General features: G+C 36.2%; 1 protein-coding gene across 1 annotated transcript; it reads right to left on the bottom strand.

Annotated features, from left to right (window-relative positions):
• Positions 1–1,272: 1,272 nt before the first annotated feature.
• On the bottom strand, positions 1,273–19,544 carry LOC140228759 (solute carrier family 13 member 2-like). The gene is made up of 13 exons (XM_072309036.1): positions 19,431–19,544; positions 17,713–17,978; positions 16,665–16,833; positions 16,095–16,159; positions 10,699–11,082; positions 9,878–9,997; positions 7,334–7,432; positions 5,861–5,965; positions 5,121–5,218; positions 4,626–4,747; positions 2,801–2,962; positions 1,992–2,129; positions 1,273–1,407 (listed from the first exon to the last, which is right to left on the bottom strand). Exons 1-13 carry the CDS (start codon positions 19,542–19,544, stop codon positions 1,273–1,275), a joined length of 1,977 nt encoding a protein of 658 aa, XP_072165137.1.
• Positions 19,545–20,509: the final 965 nt, after the last annotated feature.

The raw sequence follows: 20,509 nt of genomic DNA, 5'->3' as shown, positions 1-20,509 counted from the left end.
AAAATAAATTGTGTTGGCCCCCTGCAGTTTCCCTTACATCAGTTTTGTTGAGTGATCATAAATTGCATTCATACCAGAGAGGTACAGAAAATTAATTTCATGAAGTAATGGTGTCATTTTATCTATGTACTGTAACAACTGATGTTATCTAAAATGTTCAGAGTGCTGCTCTGTAGTCTGAGGAACCAACCAATATGACTACAGAGTACGACAGGCAGTTTTGACAATACACATCATTAATGGTATAAAAGTTACTTAAACATTTAGCTGTGAAATGGCCCCAAGTATGATTATCATATCGTATTCAACCATTTTTGTTTCCCACTGGATTCAGAAGTTGAGAGTGATGAAATATTTTTTTTTGTTCATATTCCTGATGGTGGTCCGCTGATGTAATAATTATGGCCTCACTGAAAACAATGTGTATGATGAATGATAATAAATCAATCCGAGTTAGTGAAAAGCCATGTTTTCCTCGACTCCCTCCATTGTATTTATTACTTTTGTAAGGAAATTCCATCCTAATATCATATTGCTCTGTATGAAAGCAGAAAAATTAGAAAAGTAGATAAGCAAAAATATGGAAAAAAAAGTTAGACACACACACACACACACACACACACACACACACACAAAGGTATGAATTATAAAGGTTTAAAGAGAGCAAGTCAAGTTACCATCTCTGTGTGACATACAGTAGATATTAATTACAGCTCTCCTTTCCACTTGTACACAAAAAGTCACAAATTTTCATTTTCTCATGAGGGAAAAAAATTACATCTGTTCTTGGTATATAATAAGAATAAAACAGTTTTGCATGTCCGTCTTAGCGGATAAGTTCTGCCTGTGCCAAAATATTTGAGATAAGATTCTAATGAAAATTAGTGATATATTGAGTACAAAACAAATAGAGATCAGTCTGCTCAAAACCTACATCACACAGAGTTTCCAATTTGTCTTACTTTCTGAACTTTGTCAGTTTGTAACTTTTTTTGTGTGTGTCTGATTTTTTTCCTGGAATTTTCTGTGATCTACTTCTCTGATTTTTCTGTTTTCATACAATGCAACATAACATTAGGATGGACTTTCCTTCAAGTATTTGATGGAAAATATATGTGACATAGTGCTGGCTGAAGCATTGCCAGACTGTGCAATATAAATAATTTTGTTTAGCACAAAATTGGAATATACAGTATACAATGCAAAGCCTTACATTATTTACCTATGTTTACTTGTTTGTGTGTTTGTTTGTTTTTTTACTTTGACCAAAAACTACAATGCTTGGGCAGTGTTATTGCTTGCCCAGTCCGGGAAAGATTTCACATCAAAGATCCAGACGCCCAGCGTGTGCAGACTGATGTTGGAAAGTATGATGCCTGCGATGGTCATGACTAGTCCCGTCTTTGCCTGAAAAATTATAAAGGGATAATAACATGATAATGTGAATGAAAACAGTTGAATTCAAAACAGGACACTTTTTTTTATGATTTTGTGGTCGTGTGCTTTCAATTTAGTGAGTGTGTGTGACTATTTGAATGTGTAGGGAGACAGACAGACAGACAGACAGATGCACCGCACACACACATACACATACATGTATATATAATTATATATATACAGACGGACAGACAGATAAAAACGGACATACAAACATACAATAGACATAGATTTGTCTTGAGAAATACAAAGAAGAGAGATATGTATCCAGGAGCATGATTCAAATTCCTTTTACATCGTTATGACTTCCCGATGAATCCATATACCTTTGAATGATATGAAAAAATTAAATGTATATAATTATACAGGTGTGGGATGTATATCACACATTATTGGTTTATTTACTTGTAAAGTACCGGTATTGTATACCTCTTGATTTATTTATTCATGTAGAGTTTGACCACAAAAATATTCATTCTAATTGGCGATAGAAGCATTGATATCTCAGCTTACACTTCCAAACCATTGCTTAGTTCATGGTCAAACTGACTTACCATATCAAGAGCTGGAAGTTGCCCGCTGGCGAAGGCAATCGCATTTGGAGGTGTGGCTGCCGGAAGTATGAATGCGAAAGAGCACGCAGTGGCCGCTGGGAGCATCAAATATAGAGGATTAACATGTAGACCAGTGCTCTGAAATCAAAAAAAAAAAAAAAAAAAAAGCAAAAAAGAATGTAGTGTTAGTGTTCGGGAGTTTCATTTTAGTTTGAAGAAATTGTTTCTAAATACCCATTCGTAAAACTACATTTTCCGAGCACCTTAAATCAAAACGATTGAAATCAAATCAATCCCGCCAAATATTTTTTACATTTTCAATGATATTATGAACTGTGATGATATTATAAGGAAACTATTCTGCTAAAAAATCGAAGGCTTACCAATGCTGGCGCCTGCTCTTTCTGGCGCTGGTGTCATTTCAGAAGCAATGGGATGTCTTTTCTATCTTTTTTTTTCTCTATGATGCCCTAAATAACTTGTATCGCTATTATTATCATTGCCATCATTATGATTGTTTCGATTATAGATACGGTTCTCGGTACTACTTTCATTATCATAAGCATCATTACTATCATTATTATTGTTAACAATTATTCTAATTATGAATACAATCATCATCATAAGTCCAACTATGTTATGCTAAGCATGTGTTAAGCATTAGCATTAGCATTTGCTTTAGCATTTGCATTAGCACTAGCATACTATCGTAAGCATCATCTTTATACAAAAGGAGCTGTCGTCTGCAAAATCTGTACTAAAATATGGCGCAAACTTTGAGTGGACGAGAAAGAAGGATATATCCCTACCATCTCGGCGATGATGGGAAGAAACACCGTCGCTGCGGCAGCGTTGCTGGTGACCTCGGTGAAGATGGCCACAATTATCGAAATGATTAGGGCCACTGCTCCCGGAGAGAGATCGCCGAAGACGGCGAACTGGTCTCCGAGCCAAGCTGATAAACCCGATTCCTGAGAGATGATGGTGATGATGATGATAATGATGATGATGAAGAAGAAGAAGAAGAAGAAGAAGAAGAAGAAGAAGAAGAAGAAGAAGAAGAAGAAGAAGAAACAGCATTTATATAGCGCCATCTATCTGTAGAAACATTCCACAATGTGTCACACATCATTCACAAAGTTTAATACATAGAGAAATACATAGAAAACCTCCGTTGTAATTTGAATCAATACAAACGATGAATCACGCTTTTTCCAATCAATTAAATTCTATAAAAATCGATGTCTTTCTTCTGACCAAAATTTATCACAAGGTATTCCAGATCGAAATTCAATTATATCGCATTGAATTGTGGTTCATTACCCCTATCTGATCGAATTTCTTCGTTCTGATAATGCTCATTTCATTCGAAAGTAATTTGTCTGTACTATTTTCTCGAAAATCTTTAGCAGTACTCACGCTGCTCTGTTTGATGTTTGCCGAAAAAAAAAATAAACAGTAAGAAAGCTAAACCAGAAACTGAAAAAAATTAAAACTATCTCCTCATGAAATTTCGTTGTGCGAAAATCAAAAGAAAAAGATAAAAGATGGTCTGCATGTTAACTAATTCCGACCGCCGTATTTAATGTGACATTTATACATACATATGCTGAAATATACCACAAATATCGACAATAAAATATAAAAAAAAAAACGTGTCCCCTGCAAGCTGGTAAAATCCACAAGGCTCCTTTGACTGTCATGCTCATATAATTCTATAAACTGTAAACCGTTTCTCTAAGCATTACTCTAACACGCTAAGCCTTGAATACGATAATGATAATAATAATAATAATAATAATAATAATAATAATAATAATAATAATAATAATAATAATAATACTAGTAATAATAATAATAATACTAATAATAATAATAATAATAATAATAATAATAATAATAATAGTAATAATAATAATAATAATAATAATAATAATACTACTACTACTACTACTACTACTACTACTAATAATAATAATAATAGTGATAATAATAAAGTACATTTGTAATGCGCCGTATCTATCATTACTGATACTCTCGGCGCATGAGAGCCTGCATAATTCTACACAATCATGCTACACAAGAGAATGTGTACGTAATGATTAAAGGAGCTATACACTGTAATTGTGTTACCCTCCATTTTCCTGCAAGCATTTATTTATTTGTTCATTTTATCTATTCATTTCATTTGCAGTCTGATAGATATACTATACTAGTACCTCTATGTACCATCTCCTCAACAATAACAACATAAAACAAACAAGATAAAACAAAACATAAAAGCCCTAAAGAGCGTGGTTGCTTGCTACAAGTAGTCCCTATTCATTGCTTTCTTGGCGGACGCTTCACACAAAACTAGTTTAAGTACATTTTCCAAACAGTAACAACTCAAATGAGTTCATTTCTACATGTCATTTAATTTCCATGAATACACTCAAAGGTCATTTTCAATTCGGTATCATTGTTCTTTTTCTAATTGTGTGCTTTCTTTCATCGTGTTATATGTGACGTAATATTCCGATGAGCCATACCACATGATAAGTGCACTAAATATTCATGGGTATTCAAATATTCATAATGGATTGTGCTTTGAATATGGATATGACTGTATGTTGAAGCTCTGGACATCCTCACCTGGCAAGCTTCGGCCAAAGCTGACCCAGCACCGATGAGCAGCAAAACATGCCACGCCATTTTCTTCTGAACGACAGACCACGTTAGAATACGGGGGATTTTCTCTGGTACTTTGCTCGGGTCTGGAGAATAGGATACCATACGGATGGTGACAAAAATGGCATCATAATCTATGCACGTCTCTAGGCACCCATGAGGCTTTCCTTCAAATGCTCACTTATTTGGCAGATCATGGGTTGGAGCATCGCACTTGTGTGTACAAAATCGATTTGGCAGCTTTTTTGTTCTTTTTTGTTTGTTCTTGTGCTTTTTTTCTTTACATCTTCTGACTATAGCTATATAATTACTGTAAGGTCCAGTCTAATTTGTTGTGATTTTATTTCATGGTTTACATTGTCTCAAACACACTCGAGCCTGTGAGCATCTTCATTGTATAAATTGCACTTCTATAGAAATGTGTCACACGTTAATGAGTGATGTAGAAATGAAAGTTACCATGTCGTCGTTTCTTGGTGCAGAAGTAGGGAGCTCTGGAGGGCCACATGAAGAACAGAAGGGCGACGAGAACGGCGCAAGTCGCATCGGTGACGTAGCTAAAAAGATAATTTTCCAAGAAAAAAATAATACACATGCAGCATCATGAATGCAACCAAGTCTTGTGCATTCTTCCTTCACGCAGATACACCCACACACAAAAAACCCACAAATACACACACGCGCGCACGCGCACGCGCAAAAGAAGAAATCGATAAATCATTCACGACAAACCAGAGGATTGCTATATAAGTTTTCTTGAGATGTGCCGGATGGTCAACAACTTTGCAGTTTATGATCCAGAGCAAATTCAAACCATGAAAATGAAATACCAGTATATAAATAGAGAGAAGGCGGTGGTATCAGTAGCGTGTTATATGGGCACTAGGCATTTTTGACCAAATGATCTCTAAATAACGACAGTTTGTTAGTAAAAGCAAGGAAACTATAATCTAAGATTAAATGGATATAACTACGGTATCAGGTATGAGAGCTCTAATTCAGATGAACTGGAAGTGGAAGTAATGAATATCGGTACTTATTTAGAATTCAATTTCTCTTATTTCCATTCAAAAGGTATACATAATATAGTACAAAATTACATTTGGCATATTACACAATTGTGTTCCTTAGAGCACCATTATATTGGTATTAGACGTCACATTTTCACTGTGAAACGATTGTTGTCCTTGCCTACTTACCTGCTACCAAACGCTACCGACCAACCAGTGACAAACTTGGGATCCCTCGTCAACCAGAGGAGAATTAGAACAACAAAGTGGCATACGATCACTAATTCCGCAAATCTATGTTGAATTTGCAAAGGACAATGCAAAGTCATCAGTACTATTCTACTTTGGTTTGCCGCTGTTGATGATGTTATTATCATTACTTTCCAATTTCAAGTCACATCCTCGTCAAAGTTTAAGAGGGCATCAAACATTCAGTTTAAATGTTAACTTTTCTCCACTAAAGATGGAAAGGTTCATTTCGTAGAATATAATATTATGTTGTATCTGTCATTTTCTATTCTATGAAACCATGGCACTCGTAGTGAGGCGTGTTAGATCATTTCCCTCCTAAACAGACCCAAGTATCTTCTCCGAGCGTTCTCTGGAGGCTACTCCGAGTTCATATGGTCTGTCATTTAAAGATGGGGTAAAAGAGGGGAGATATTGCTAAAAGCGTTTTGGCAGGGAAACACGATTATTTTGAGAAGGAACAAGTACTGTTACTCGTGCAGTCTTTGGACTCTCAACTTGTATCTTTTATTGCTATTATACACATTTTAAGTACCGTGCGTGCCTCTGGCCGACCGATACAGGGGTAAGAACAATATTTGAACAGGTTATTGATCCCCGCGTTATAATTTCGATTTCATTGAAGAGCAGCTGACAAGCTTGTCAATGTAACGACATTAATGCGCTGTTTTAAACCCATAACTTCACAAATCTCGACGTTTACACATGTGATACGCACGCATACAATCCGTGTCATGTACACACTCTTGCACATAATCTTGCACACACTTTTTGTTTTTCCTTAATGTTTATTGATTTCATACCAATAATTCATTAATTAACCCATTTAGGTGTAACATGAACAGAAACAATACAAACATAATTCAAAACACAAACAAATGCATTTTTCAATTTATACTGCAAATAATCTCTCTTCAAAATAAATAACTCAATTATGAATCAATCCTACTGATAATTTCTTCATGAGAAAATATTTGCAGATACCAAACATATATATCCCTTGAAATATTGAATCATACAACTCATTCTCATTTACAAGAGCAGGTACATAAAAAAAAAAAATACAATATACAAATCCAGAATGAAATCATTCATAATCACACGCAAACACACACTGCGCGCGCGCACAAGCACACACGTACAAAATAAACCATCGTCACCATCACAAATAACAAACACACCTCCACTTTGAATATCAAAACAAACACATAACTTAAGTTAAAAAAAAACAGGCAAACAAACAAACTTTACACGCACACACACACAGACACACACACACACACACACAGAGACACACACAGAGACACACACACACACACACACACACACACACACACACACAGACACACACACACACACACACACACACACACACACACACACACACATGTGTTACCATAGCAGCAAACTCACGACATTGGACCAAGAGCAGCACTGGACGTCTTGATGGCGGCTCTGATGCGATCCTCCCGAGCATTATCTGTGTTTGTCACCTTCCTTGTTTTTAGGCCGCTGTGGAAGAATTTTTATCGGGAGGAGAGTGTGAGCAGTGAGCACACTGAAAGGGGGCATCCTGGATATTTGTTCTTTTAAAAAAGAGGATGTTTTCCTTCCTTGACAGATGGTTGTTTATGTCGGGTATTGACGTATCAATCAAATACTTTGATGATAATTCGATCCTGCTTTAACGCTGTTTAAACCAATGTCGACCTTTTATGATAAGTTTATATAAAAAAAGTCATTTGCATATTTCACGTAGAGGTCCTTAGAGGTTTAAAGAAATATACTGTCTATAGACGTTACTCTAAGCTTTGCTTTAACTAATACACTATTGCCGAAGGCTTTATTCCTTTGATTTGTAAGTTTCCTTCCAGAAGATTTTCAAGATTATACACGTCCATTCATTTTTATTCGATGGAGAATCATGCTTGCATATTATCTTCGTTAGCCCGGTCTCAAAGGGAAACAAAATCCACATTTTTATGATTCCCTGGTTTTGCAGGGTTAAAAGCAAGTAGAGTCTACACATCATGAAGGCATGATTTTCATGTGGTGTCTCCCTTGTCTTTATGAATGATATAATCTTTATTACCATAAAGTGGTAAGTTGGTGAGCATGAGTCAAATATCATAAAGTTATCTTTACTTTGATTCTTATCAAAATATGTCAACATTTAGTAGAAGACTGCAAATGAAGGTGTGCGTCAAAGTATCCTATGGCAGAACAATAGGCGAGCATGCCGTGAGACTCATGGTAATAGTCGTTATATTACCTGTTATGACAGGAGCGGCAATAAATGTAGTAGTAGGGAGAGTATACTATGGCATAGTTGTAGTAGTACGTTTGTAGCAGTATTACCTTGCACCGGTAGTATAGTAGTAGTGGTGGTTGTTCTATAGTAGCACTAGTGCTAGTGACAATTATTGTTGATATGATTATTACCATTACTTTACTATGACTATTGATGACGATGATCATAATGATGTCATTATCATTATTATCAGAAGACGCAGACGGAGACGTAGTAGTAGTAGTAGTAGTAGTAGCAGTAGTAGTAGAAGTAGAAGTAGAAGTAGAAGTAGAAGTAGAAGTAGAAGTAGAAGTAGAAGTAGTAGTAGAAGTAGAAGTAGTAGTAGTAGTAGAAGTAAAAGTAGTAGTAGTAGTAGTAGTAGAAGTAGAAGTAGTAGTAGTAGTAGTAGAAGAAGTAGTAGCAGTAGTATATAGTAGTAGTAGTAGAAATAGAAGTAGAAGTAGTAGAAGTAGTATAGTAAAAGTAGTAGTAGAAGTAGTAGTAGTAGTAGTAGTAGAAGTAGTAGTAGCAGAAGTAGAAGTAGTAGTAGTAGCAGTAGTAGAAGTAGTAGTAGTAGTAGTAGTAGTAGTAGAAGTAGAAGTAGTAGTAGTAGTAGTAGTAGTAGTAGAAGTAGAAGTAGTAGTAGTAGCAGTAGTAGAAGTAGTAGTATAGTAGAAGTAGTAGTAGAAGTAATAGTAGTAGTAGTAGTAGTAGTAGTAGTAGTAGAAGTAGAAGTAGTAGTAGTAGAAGTAGTAGTAGTAGAAGTAGTAGTAGTAGTAGTAGTAGTAGTAGAAGTAGTAGTAGTAGTAGCTGTTGTTGTTATTGTTGTTGTTGTAGACTTAGTAGTATATTAGCAGCAGTAGTAATAGTAGTAGTAGTGGTAGTGGTAGTAGTAGAAATAATGGCTGAGGAAGTGGTGGCAATGAATAAGTATAGCAGCAGGGTTTGCTATAGAATAGAAGGCATTGTTTGTTTTGTCATTGTTTTGCTGTTGTCGTCATTCTTTGTCATTCTAACGGAAACTCCTAAATGCACGATGATTTGATTTCAGTTTAGGGCTATGTGCTCGTAACTATTACAATCGTAAAAATGTACCGTCAATTGGTATAGTATTATACCTTGTGGTATAAACATTGTAAAAAGTTTAACGGCAAAAGAGAAAAAGAGACAAAACGTCCTACACTGAGTTCTGGTTATAAAAGGTGTTATCTATCATGGCATCACCGCCAGAGGTTTTACTTTTTAGATAATACAAAGTATGTGTATGCCTTTGTTGGGGGTTCGTTAGAATGTTGATTACAATTCACTACAGTGTATAAATCAATTATAATACATTAAGAAAGCGAATATTTCGAAGAAGAAGAAAAAAGCAGCACAACGTGGCCATCTACTGATGTATTCTGAAAAAAAAAGTACCGTATAGTAAGGGGTTTAACCTAGACAAGATGACTGTACTAGGAATACACCATGCCCTTGTCACAGATAACAATTATTTAGTTTTTTTTTTTTCACTAGTTATGTATGCACAGAGTAATGGATTTCAGTGACATCGTCACCTGCGTCGCCTATCACTACCATTTTTATGTCATTGCTTTCAATCTACTGTATTCTATATTTCAGGAAGTCGATGTCTGTAAGCAGAAGGTGATTTTGCGGTATTTACTCACAAACAGTCGAGATATATGACTTCTATCCAGACCCAGCAGAGTAAGAGACTGACGAGCACCCCGGGGAGGGCGTATGCCAGCCACGTTCCGAAGTTCAGCCCTGCCTGCGAGCCGTACAGACTGCCGAGGAATGCAGTCCAAAAGTGGTTGACAATAATAAAAGAAATACAGGTCTGTTAACATTAATCTTATGACACAACTTTTACAGGAGGTGATTATGACATAAAGATAATATTATGTCATCGTTGTCATGGATGATAAATTGTTTATGAACACATAAACACACACATACTATATGCATATTCATACGCAATTTATGTATCTAAAATACTTGTATGCATATTTCTACTCTCTCTCTCTCTCCTCTCTCTCTCCCTCTCTCTCTCTCTCTATCTTTATATATATATATATATATATATATATATATATATATATATATATATATATATATATATATATATATATATATATATATTGTGTGTGTATATTGGGTTATAGAGAGAGAGATATGGATATATATATATATGTATATATATATATATATGTGCGTGTGTGTGTAAAAGTGGCTTTCAAACGAAGTGATGGATACGAGAGAAAAGTGTTCAAACTATTATGAAAGTCTTTTTAAGGGAGTCCATAAAAGGAAAATGGACCTTAGATTTAAAAAGTTTAACACTCAATTATCATGATGCGGAAATCCTTTACAACCCCCTCCCCCCCCAAAAAACCCCCAAAAAGCTACTACTGAATGTCACACGTGGTGTCGCATTTTTCCGGGGGGACAAGAATATATTATTCTCTTCCAGGTATACAAGGCCTACCTTTCTACCTGTGAGCTGAGAACCAAGTTGGCGCTCGTGCCGATGAGTGTCGCTGTGCCGCCGATATTCGCAGCGAATGGGATGCACAGGATTACGGCCCTGCTTAAATGGTCGTTGTCGCTTTTCGGTTCTCCCCTTTCCGCACCTGTCTCAGATCGGTTCGGTACTCCTTCGATGACATCGGTCTGATCTCCTGGTGCGGCTTCGTAACCGCGATTGCTGAATGCCCTTGGCCGACCGTCTGCGGCGTCGGGGTCGGGAGACGTTTGAGTGCCGTTAATCGCGGGAGGATTTTCCGACCCGGTTTCGTAGCCAGGATCATTACTCGGCCGTTCGTCCCTATGGACAACAACGGCCGGATCATCTAACTCGATTTCGCATCCGCTGAAATGTGCAAAGAACACAAAATGTCGGATACATGGTCTTTCACACAAAGCCAACAGCAATCCCACAGACGAGTAATCATAACTGTTAATATTTTGAAACATAATCTGGAAACTGATGTTGCATGTCAAATGAAAGCAGAAACCCAAATGAAGTGGTAATCATTTGTAAAGGGCACCGTCCTTCCTTGTCCTTCTTTGCACTGCATTTTATCTTACCATTTTGTTAATCAAACAAAAAAGTATCGATATTCACATAACACTTACTCAGCCGATTCAAACAATATGAGATCATATTGTATTAGCAGTACTCATGTATTTGCCTTTAAGTATATTCCTACATAAAATCTGTTACTTATTGAAATTTAGATAATTCAAATTCCCTTTGCATTTTCTTTTGATTTAGATTTTCATTTTACTTTTTTTTTCCCCTTCCTGTCTGCCAAATTCTAAACGGTGTATGGTGGTGGCTGGCAGGAAGATGTGCACCGATGCTTTCTGTAGCATAGCGTATCATGTACTTTCTGAGGCGGATTTTTTGTATTATTGCAGCGGTAGGGCAATGCTCTCTGCTGGTAAGATCATGTGCATTCCTTCTTCGTCTATACTCCCCGCCGATCATCTTGTGTATGCATGTTTTTTTATTTTATTTTGGAAGCCCACCGAGACACTCGTTGTATCTTCGTTCACCTGTTGTGTGTGTTCCTTGTTCTTCTCTCTCATCGTTATTGACCCTTCTAGCCCAATTCATTCTGCATTCTTTTACTCCCAGTTCCCTTCCTTCGCAACGATCCTCTATCTACTAAAGTCTTTACGCAACCCATGCACACTGCTATTTGCATCGATTATTTCCCGCGCCTTGTCACATTCCGTCTGCCGTGTCTGCTGGCTATTCTCTCATTGCATAATAACCTGGCATTCCTTCATTACAACGCTACTGTTTATGCAGGTTCATATCTTAGACAATTTCATCTTTCGTTATGGCTGATCTCTCGAATGCACCCTTTCATTCCGTGCCAAATGATGATTTTTTTTTAATTGTATAGGCTCACAACATCCGAATCTGACTCAGTTGATGAGGCACCAGTAACACAAGCAACTCCTTATGACAACTTCGTTGCCGATAATCTTAATTCAGCAGTAAATGAACTACCTTATGATTTTAGTAATGATTTAAATCTGAACACGTCATGTAATTACATAACAGTTAATCAATTCAAAGATATGTATTTTAATTTCTCTAAAGACACGTTTTCCCTGTTGCATTTCAACATAAGAAGTCTGAATAAACATTTTGATGAGTTAAAAATTTTATTAGAATCCGATGCTAGCCAATCACTCTCTATCATTGGACTTAGCGAAACCTGGTGGACTTCCACTACGGAAGATTCCTTTGCAATCGACGGATACAATATGTATGTCAGTAATAGATCGGACAGAAGTGGAGGCGGTGTTGCATTTTATGTATCAAGTATTTACAAATGTATTGTTCACAACGACATTTGTAGAATGGACAACACTGTTGAATCTCTTTTTGTAGAAATTTCTATCCCAGGATGTAGGAATGTGTTATTGGGTATAATATACAGGCCTCCTAATTCGAATACTTTAGATTTTGTGACATATCTTTCAGACCTGGTAAAAACCCCAGTTTTTAGAAATAAGGATTGCTTTCTACTTGGTGATTATAATATTGATTTGCTGAAATCTGGAAATGATTATATCTCAAGCGAGTTTCTTGAGACATTTTTGTCTTCATCCTTTTTGCCACTCATTACTAAACCGACTCGCGTCACGGATCACTCAGCTACTTTAATTGACAATCTGTTTTGCAATATCTTATCTCTTCCCGATTCTTTTATTCTCTCAGATGTGACCGACCATTTCCCAATCATGACTCATTTTACTTTGAAAACTTTGGCTAATGATGCTAAACCTTCGGCTCCTTTATGCAAACGTAGAGTCTCATGTGAAAAGTTAGCCAGTTTTGATGCCGCTCTTGATAATGCTGATTGGTCACGAGTTTATGAAAATGATGAAGTTAATCTGTCTTTTGATAATTTTATGGAAATATTTAATTCTCTTTTGGATGATATTATTCCAAAGCAAAAAACTAAAATGGATTATAAAAAGACGCCTAGGTTACCGTGGATTTCAAAATCAATTCTTCGTTCAATTAATAGAAAAAATTGATTGTATTATAAATATAAAATGGAAAAAACTGAACGATCAAAGAACAAATATACATTATATAAAAACACATTAACTAGGATTTTACGTTTGGAAAAGAAAAGGTATTATTCTCAGCAGTTGTTGAAATTTAAGTTTGATATTAAAAATACCTGGAAAGTTTTAAAGCAGGCAATGAATATTCCGAACAAAAAAGCAGAAATAGATGAAATAAAGTAGGATGATGAAATAATTGATGACCCTGTTGGTATTGCAAATGTTTTTAATTCTTATTTTTCAAAAATAGGTGAAACGCTTGCTCATGGTATTCCGGCTACAGAACAGAATTTTACTGAATTCTTAGGTCAGTGTAACCCCAACTCTATTTTTTTAACTCCAACAAATAGATATGAGATTATCGATATTGTATCCTCTTTAAAAAACAAACGTAGCTCCGGTTATGATAATATAGATAATTGTATTCTTAAGGGTGTTATATCATCAGTCGCAGATCCCTTGGCTCACATTTTTAATCTGTCAATTTCTAATGGTATGTTTCCTGATAAACTGAAATTGGCTAAAGTAATTCCAATATTTAAAAAAGGTAATAATCTGGATGTCAGTAATTATCGTCCAATCTCTTTATTATCTTCATTATCGAAAGTTTTAGAAAAAATAATATACACCAGAATTACCAAATTTTTAAATGTGCACAAAATATTCACAAATTCCCAGTTTGGTTTCCGAGAAAAACATAGTACCATCCATGCAGTTCTTCATTTTATTGATAAAGTCGTTAATGCAACTGACAATCATTCTCATTTAATTAGTATATTCTTTGACTTCTCCAAGGCCTTCGATACAAGTAATCACAACATTTTACTCCACAAGTTATCGCACTACGGAATACGTGGGAAGGCCTTGGAGTGGTTCAAGACTTATTTAGCTGACAGAAAACAGTTTGTTAAACTTCAATTAAAGATAATAATTCAGTTATAAGAGATGTAAAGTGTGGTGTTCCACAGGGAAGTCTTTTAGGGCCGCTGCTATTCATAATATAATATATCAATGATTTTTCCTCTGTTTCAGAGGTACTTTCCTTTATACACTATGCTGATGACACCAGTGTTTTTCTTGCCCATAACGATATCGATGTTCTTGTTCAACAAGCTAATACAGAATTGAAAAAAGTGACCAACTGGGTCAGAGCTAACAAGTTGTCATTGAATGTTCAAAAAACAAAATATATGCTTTTCAGCAATCCTGTTGATTCTTTGAATTCAGAAATAGTTCTGGATGATTGTAATTTAGAAAGTGTGTCATATTTCAAATTTCTTGGTATTTTTGTAGATAATAAACTTTCTTGGAAAATACATATTGATCATATTTGCAAAATCATCTCTCGAAATATAGGTGTTATGAACAGACTAAAATTTTATATTCCTGAAAAGACATTACTTGTGTTATACTCCTCTTTGATACCCCCTTACCTTCATTATGGAATTTTAGCTTGGGGCAATACACATCAGACGCTGCTGAATAGAGTGTTATTATTGCAAAAGAAAGCCCTCCGTATCATTTCCAATTCTCCCACTCGTTCACATACAAATGTATTGTTTAACTGTAATAAGCTACTAAAAATTAACGAATTATTTTTATACAACTTAGGCCAATTTATGTATATGTATGATAACAGTTTACTGCCACCTATCTTTGGTTCTATGTTCCAAAAAAATCAATCATTCCATAATTACCCCACCCGACGCTCTAACGAGTTTCATTTACCACGTTTTCGAACGATTCTAGCAAAGAATACACTTATTTACACTGGACCTAATTATTGGAATTCCCTGAACCACGATATAAAATCTGCTCCTTCTATATACTCCTTTAAAAGGAGATTGAAGTTTTTTCTTTTGCAATCCTATGACGACCCCCTGAATCAGATTAGTTCATAGGCTTATTTTGTTTCCCGTCCGTAAAATCTTTATTGCCGTTTTTTTTTTTCATTATTGTTACTTTTGCCTTAGCTTTGATTATGATAAGATCTTCTTTAACTTATACCTCGCAGTTGAAGGGTTTGTTGTATATTCTTCTTTTCTTCTTCTTCTCTTTCTTCCTCTAACCTCCGAGGATCGTTGTCTCTGTTGCTTACTGTTGCTTACTCCTGTCTATTTTGTTACCTCTTCGTCGCGCCGTAGTCTTGTTTCCTGTCGTGTCGTCAAGTCAGTTTTCTTCCCTATAAGTAGTCTTCTTGCTGTCCCAGTCTTGTCTCATGCTCATTATTTCGTTTGTCTTGTGTGTAACTGTTTGTGTGTAACTGTTTGTCCGTCTGTCTCTTAGTGGGCTGCTAAACTTTTTATGCCAAACTTTTCGTGCTGCTTTGTTGCTATATTTAGTCAAATTTTGCATCGAGTTTTTAATACAAGAGGGGCCCACACTCTACAAGCATTGTCTTTTTAGTGGGTCCCTCCGTTTTTTTCACACAGTGCATATTGACAATTCTTTCATTTTCGTTACTTCTGCAACAATTGCAATGTATTGATACTATTAGTTTTTCTCATTATTGTTGGTTTCTTTGTACGAATTTACATACATTGTTTCTGTCACTCAAGAAAGTGAGATTTATGTCTGTATGATTTTATTGTGGAAAAACGAATAAATTCGAACTTGAACTTGATAGATGAGTTACACGACAGGTCGAAACGCTTTCGCGAGAAGCGTAAAGAACCATGTGAACAGACACAACGATAATTAGAATTTCATCAAAAAGTAAAAATGAATACTAAGTTAAAATCAGGCAGTTTTTGTTAAAAATGCTCGACCGACAGAGTAGAAATTTACCTGTTGTCTCTGCGGTGATGGATGCTGGTCAGGGGTATCTCATTGTTCGCCTTTTCATTCGTTTTCTGTCGTTTTTAATACGAGGAAAAGTGATTGACAGACAAATAAAGATAGCAAGCATATCAAATTGCATCAAATCGTTATTGCTCCTCCGAAATAAAGCTTTATGGTGGCTTTTTCAGTCCCGAAGAATCGAGATGTAGGCCTGATTAGATGTACATGTACTTTGCACATTTCCAAAGGCCGCCCATTTTACTTTCCTTTTTTGAAGACAATACTTTTTTTATACAATTGTGCTTAGCATTGTACGTGCTATATTCAGATGTTTAAGATGCATATGTTTTGTGTCTACCGTCGAAGCAGTAATACTCTATATGCTTTAATAAAGTGTTTTCATAATGTAAACAAGCATCTGTTCGGGCTATACGTCTAGTAGTGAGCATGAAGTGCCTTGCTGAAAGAGGAGCTATAAACAGCTGCTGCTCAATTGGACTCGAACCGTAAACCTAAAGATTCAGAGTCCATAAAATCATTTCATTTTACGTTTGGTATCACTCCTCTTTGTTATACCTGTTCCTCTGTCTTCTCGTGATCATGGTTGGGATCGTCTGCTGAACCGGCGGCTTCCCTGATTTGCTCGAGGACGCCCTGCGCAATGGGAATCATCATCGACGTCGTTGCCGCGTTGCACAACCACATGGAGAGAAACGCCGTGGTCGCCATGAAACCTAACACCAACCTGCCGTATACGGAATTGAAGATTCAAATGAGTTTAACTCGCACCAACTTATAAATAAACCACTGTCAGCATAAATATTTATACCTGGGAGATGCTGTCCTTGGTATAGTTGCTTCCGTAGAATGCTATAGACATTGATCTCGGTCTCCTAACACGTCATTACACAATTTTAAAATTTGATTAGTTTAGTTCAACACCTAGAGTATAATAGAGGAAGGGTATTAAACACATGGTGCCATATTCCATTAGGCCAAAGGCCGACTAGAATATATGGCACCAAACCATAGCCACGTTCCCGTATTTCTTGAGAACAAGCAGGGGTTAACGATTCCATCTTTTGGTTTGTAGATCTAGATCTAGATGAATTCTGTAGTGTATCCTGCTCAAGTAGTTCCAGCATCGACATGATGACGTGGGCCTACTGGTGTCCTGATATACACATTCTCATCCAGATTGTGAACAGACCGTTCCAGTAATGAGTTCAAACTCCATGCATGCTTTGTTCACGAAAGTTGGCCCTAGCAGCCACAAAACTTGCCGGATGCTTGCCCTATTACATACCTCATAGCAACTTAAGTAAATGTTTAACTAAGGAACTTCATCGGAGGGAGCAGGTATAATGAAATGCTTTGTTACACATTGCTGTAGGAAATGAGAAACATCCATGAATTGTAAATAGCATTATAGAAACGGTTTATATGCCCACTGAATGAAGGCACAATGCAAAACACAAATATCCAACGGGGGCAATGACCTCATTTACGAAATACGGGAATATCACGCGGCAGATTGACCAATCAGATTACAGAATATGCAATCACTTAAAGATAAGCGCACAGATGAATGTGATATAAAATATGACAAAACTATCATACACACCATCTCGGCTTTGTCCCGACCAGCAGGAGTAGTCGCAGGGAAATACGCTTGTGCAGATTCCATCGCTCGACTGCGATCGCGGCAATGAGGCTGCCAACGAAGAGGGCATTGGTGTCGCTCAGGTATTTGGTGCACACAATACTTCCCTTCATGATACCGAAGAGGGGAAAGAGAACGAATGGAAGACAGGCGGTGGCGGCCAGCGGAATACATTCGGTCATCCAGTAGATCGCCATCACCGAGATCGAGTAGGCCATGTATCCAGTCTGTTCCAACATAGTTAGCAATCGCAATGACATTTTTTCTTTATAAGTAGTTTTTGGTAATACTCTGTATAGGACATATTGATCAGTTTATGAACTTGAATTGAAATGAGCGCTAAGTCGCAATTGAATACGCCACCACGATCATGACGTAAAAAGAGAAACAAAATTCCAAAGTGAGTGTCAACGTTCTAGAAAATGTCTCTAGATCTGCAGCATGAAAATAAATGATTGCCCTAAATGCACCAGCAGTGTTTTATTCATTTTTTTTTTTTTTTTTTTTTTGGGGGGGGGATATTTCTATTGATTATAATCATTGCTATTTCCTCTTCCCCGATCATCCTCACTTCTTTATTCCAGTCTGGACAATTGACTAAGTTATATTGCACTTATAGAAGCATTTTTCACTGGTAAATAAAGAGAATGATATTCATGATCACGTCCGGTGATATTCCCCGAGGAGATTATTATAATAGAGTCTACACAGTGCACAGAGGCAAGTGGCCCTATGACATCAAATATACATTACATAATATACATGCATTCGCATATACCCATTAGATTTAATATGCATAATCTTATTTAGCGTTATCACTGATTTTAAGCTGATAATAATATCATTTAATGTTAAGTAACTTAAGACGGTTAAAGTGCTTGAGCGTCTGCTTTGCATACTCTCAATCTCGCTTTACAGTAAAATCCAAAGGAACGGGAGATAATAAGTGAATGTCGACTTACAAAATAGCTTATTTATCACATGTTCATATCCAGTCGGGGTATGATTTTACTTTAACTTACGTCAATCTTCTTTTTATTTCGACTAAAACGATGTCGACTGTATTTATCTTATCTTGGAGTCAATAAGAAAACAGAAAATATCAAAAAATTGAAAAAGGACAAGAAAATAAGGTCGCCTTTTTGGCGCTAAGCTTGAATGAACATCTCGGAGGTTGCTATAGGAGCGTACCTTCTATTGTCAAAAGGGGAAAATTGTCTTGCTTCCCCTTAATCATGATAGCGTCAGAAGGAAAACTTTGAAAACGGTTTTCTCGAAACGATGATTTCGTAAACCACTCGACATGCGCTAATAAAATCATCGATATCTCCGCAACCGAGTACTTTTATGAGTCATGTTATATATGACATCAAAGTGGAAGAGCAAGGGAATAATGTCATGTCATTTTTAGAAAATTGTCCTCCCCCAACTTTCGGATCCTTTTGTTGCAGCGGGTCACAAACGTAATGTTCACAAGCTTTGTATCAAACACGTTTCTTTTTTCTTTTTCTTTTTTTTGTCTTCTGTATCACTTTGATCAGTTATGTTAATCGTCCAATAAAATGTCAAAGGAGAGAAGAAAAACAAACAATGTGTGCTGTAATCAATGTTCGGCGAGTTAACATACGTGAGTAAAACATCTAAGAAAAGGGGACAATATGATCACAATATCAACTTACCTGATTGTTGAATATTATCGCGATTGGGCAGAATACAATGGGTACGGTGACACAGACAAGGTATCGCCAATTTTTACACACTTCTCGGCAAATTCGTCTTGACTCAATCGCCATTTTATCTATCAGTTTCTATTCATGCGAACGCTGAATGCCGGAATTATGACCTTCTCGGTAGCTAGCATGAGTTAAATGCAGCTGAACATGCAAATGATTTCGTGAACGTGCAAGCATTCTCAGCCTTCGTGGATATCACGGACACGCATTCAGAGGCGTGACATCGGGTTTTATATAAGCATAAATAGCCATAAACATCAAAGTGCCAAATGTCATAATATCAGCATCATAAAGGTTGTGAATGTGGCGTGTATGACGACCTTACTGTGCTTTGAATGTTACGAGTGCGTGTATGAAGTATCACATGAGTGGCAAGTTTTTAGAGAAAGTTGATGAAGATGTAACATATGTATTATTAATATAATGGGTTTTCTGCTGTCTATTTCGTCAATTCGCCAGTCAACTTGATATTGCGATCATTCAATTTTTAGGGTTTCGGCTACACACGGCCGCTTCGTCGATCAAATTCATTTTCGATCAGTTGAATCCGTTTTCATGTCAATGAAACCTGAAATGTTGTCATTCGAATTCGTACAGTAGAAAGTACTCCAACTTCGCCAAGCGCTCAGTCAATTTAGCGAGAGACGGAGAGGTGGCTGCGCAATGCCAATTCCAGCATTCAAATTGTTTCGGAGCAATCTATTTAACATGTCGAGCATGTTATATATATATATATATATATATATATATATATATATATATATATATATATATATATATATATATATATATATACATATATACTAGTATATATATATATATACATAAAGAAATGAAGAAATAAACTGGTAATGCATTGTTTGCCAATAAAGAATGAGTTTATTCGACTCAAATTTTCAGCGGCCTCCGCCTTCTTCAGGAGTCTTGACAATGATTCGTGGAGCCAATATGTGAATTCTCAACATACTTATATGTATATATATATATATATATATATATATATAGTACATATTATATATTATATA

Source organism: Diadema setosum, chromosome 5, assembly GCF_964275005.1.
Source record: "Diadema setosum chromosome 5, eeDiaSeto1, whole genome shotgun sequence".
Lineage (NCBI taxonomy): Eukaryota > Metazoa > Echinodermata > Echinoidea > Diadematoida > Diadematidae > Diadema > Diadema setosum.
The sequence above is the reverse complement of the archived record's forward strand: the minus strand, read 5'-3'. Positions and strand labels throughout refer to the sequence as shown.

Bases quoted from the DNA above. Each gene is read 5' to 3' on its own strand.
- LOC140228759 (XM_072309036.1), bottom strand. From the start codon at position 19,544: ATGGCGATTGAGTCAAGACGAATTTGCCGAGAAGTGTGTAAAAATTGG. The intron at 11,083-16,094 runs GTAAATTTCTAC...TGCACATTTCAG, and splicing joins CATCACCGCAGAGACAACAG to CGGATGCGAAATCGAGTTAG. The intron at 7,433-9,877 runs GTGAGTAAATAC...ATTCTTCCACAG, and splicing joins GTCATATATCTCGACTGTTT to CGGCCTAAAAACAAGGAAGG.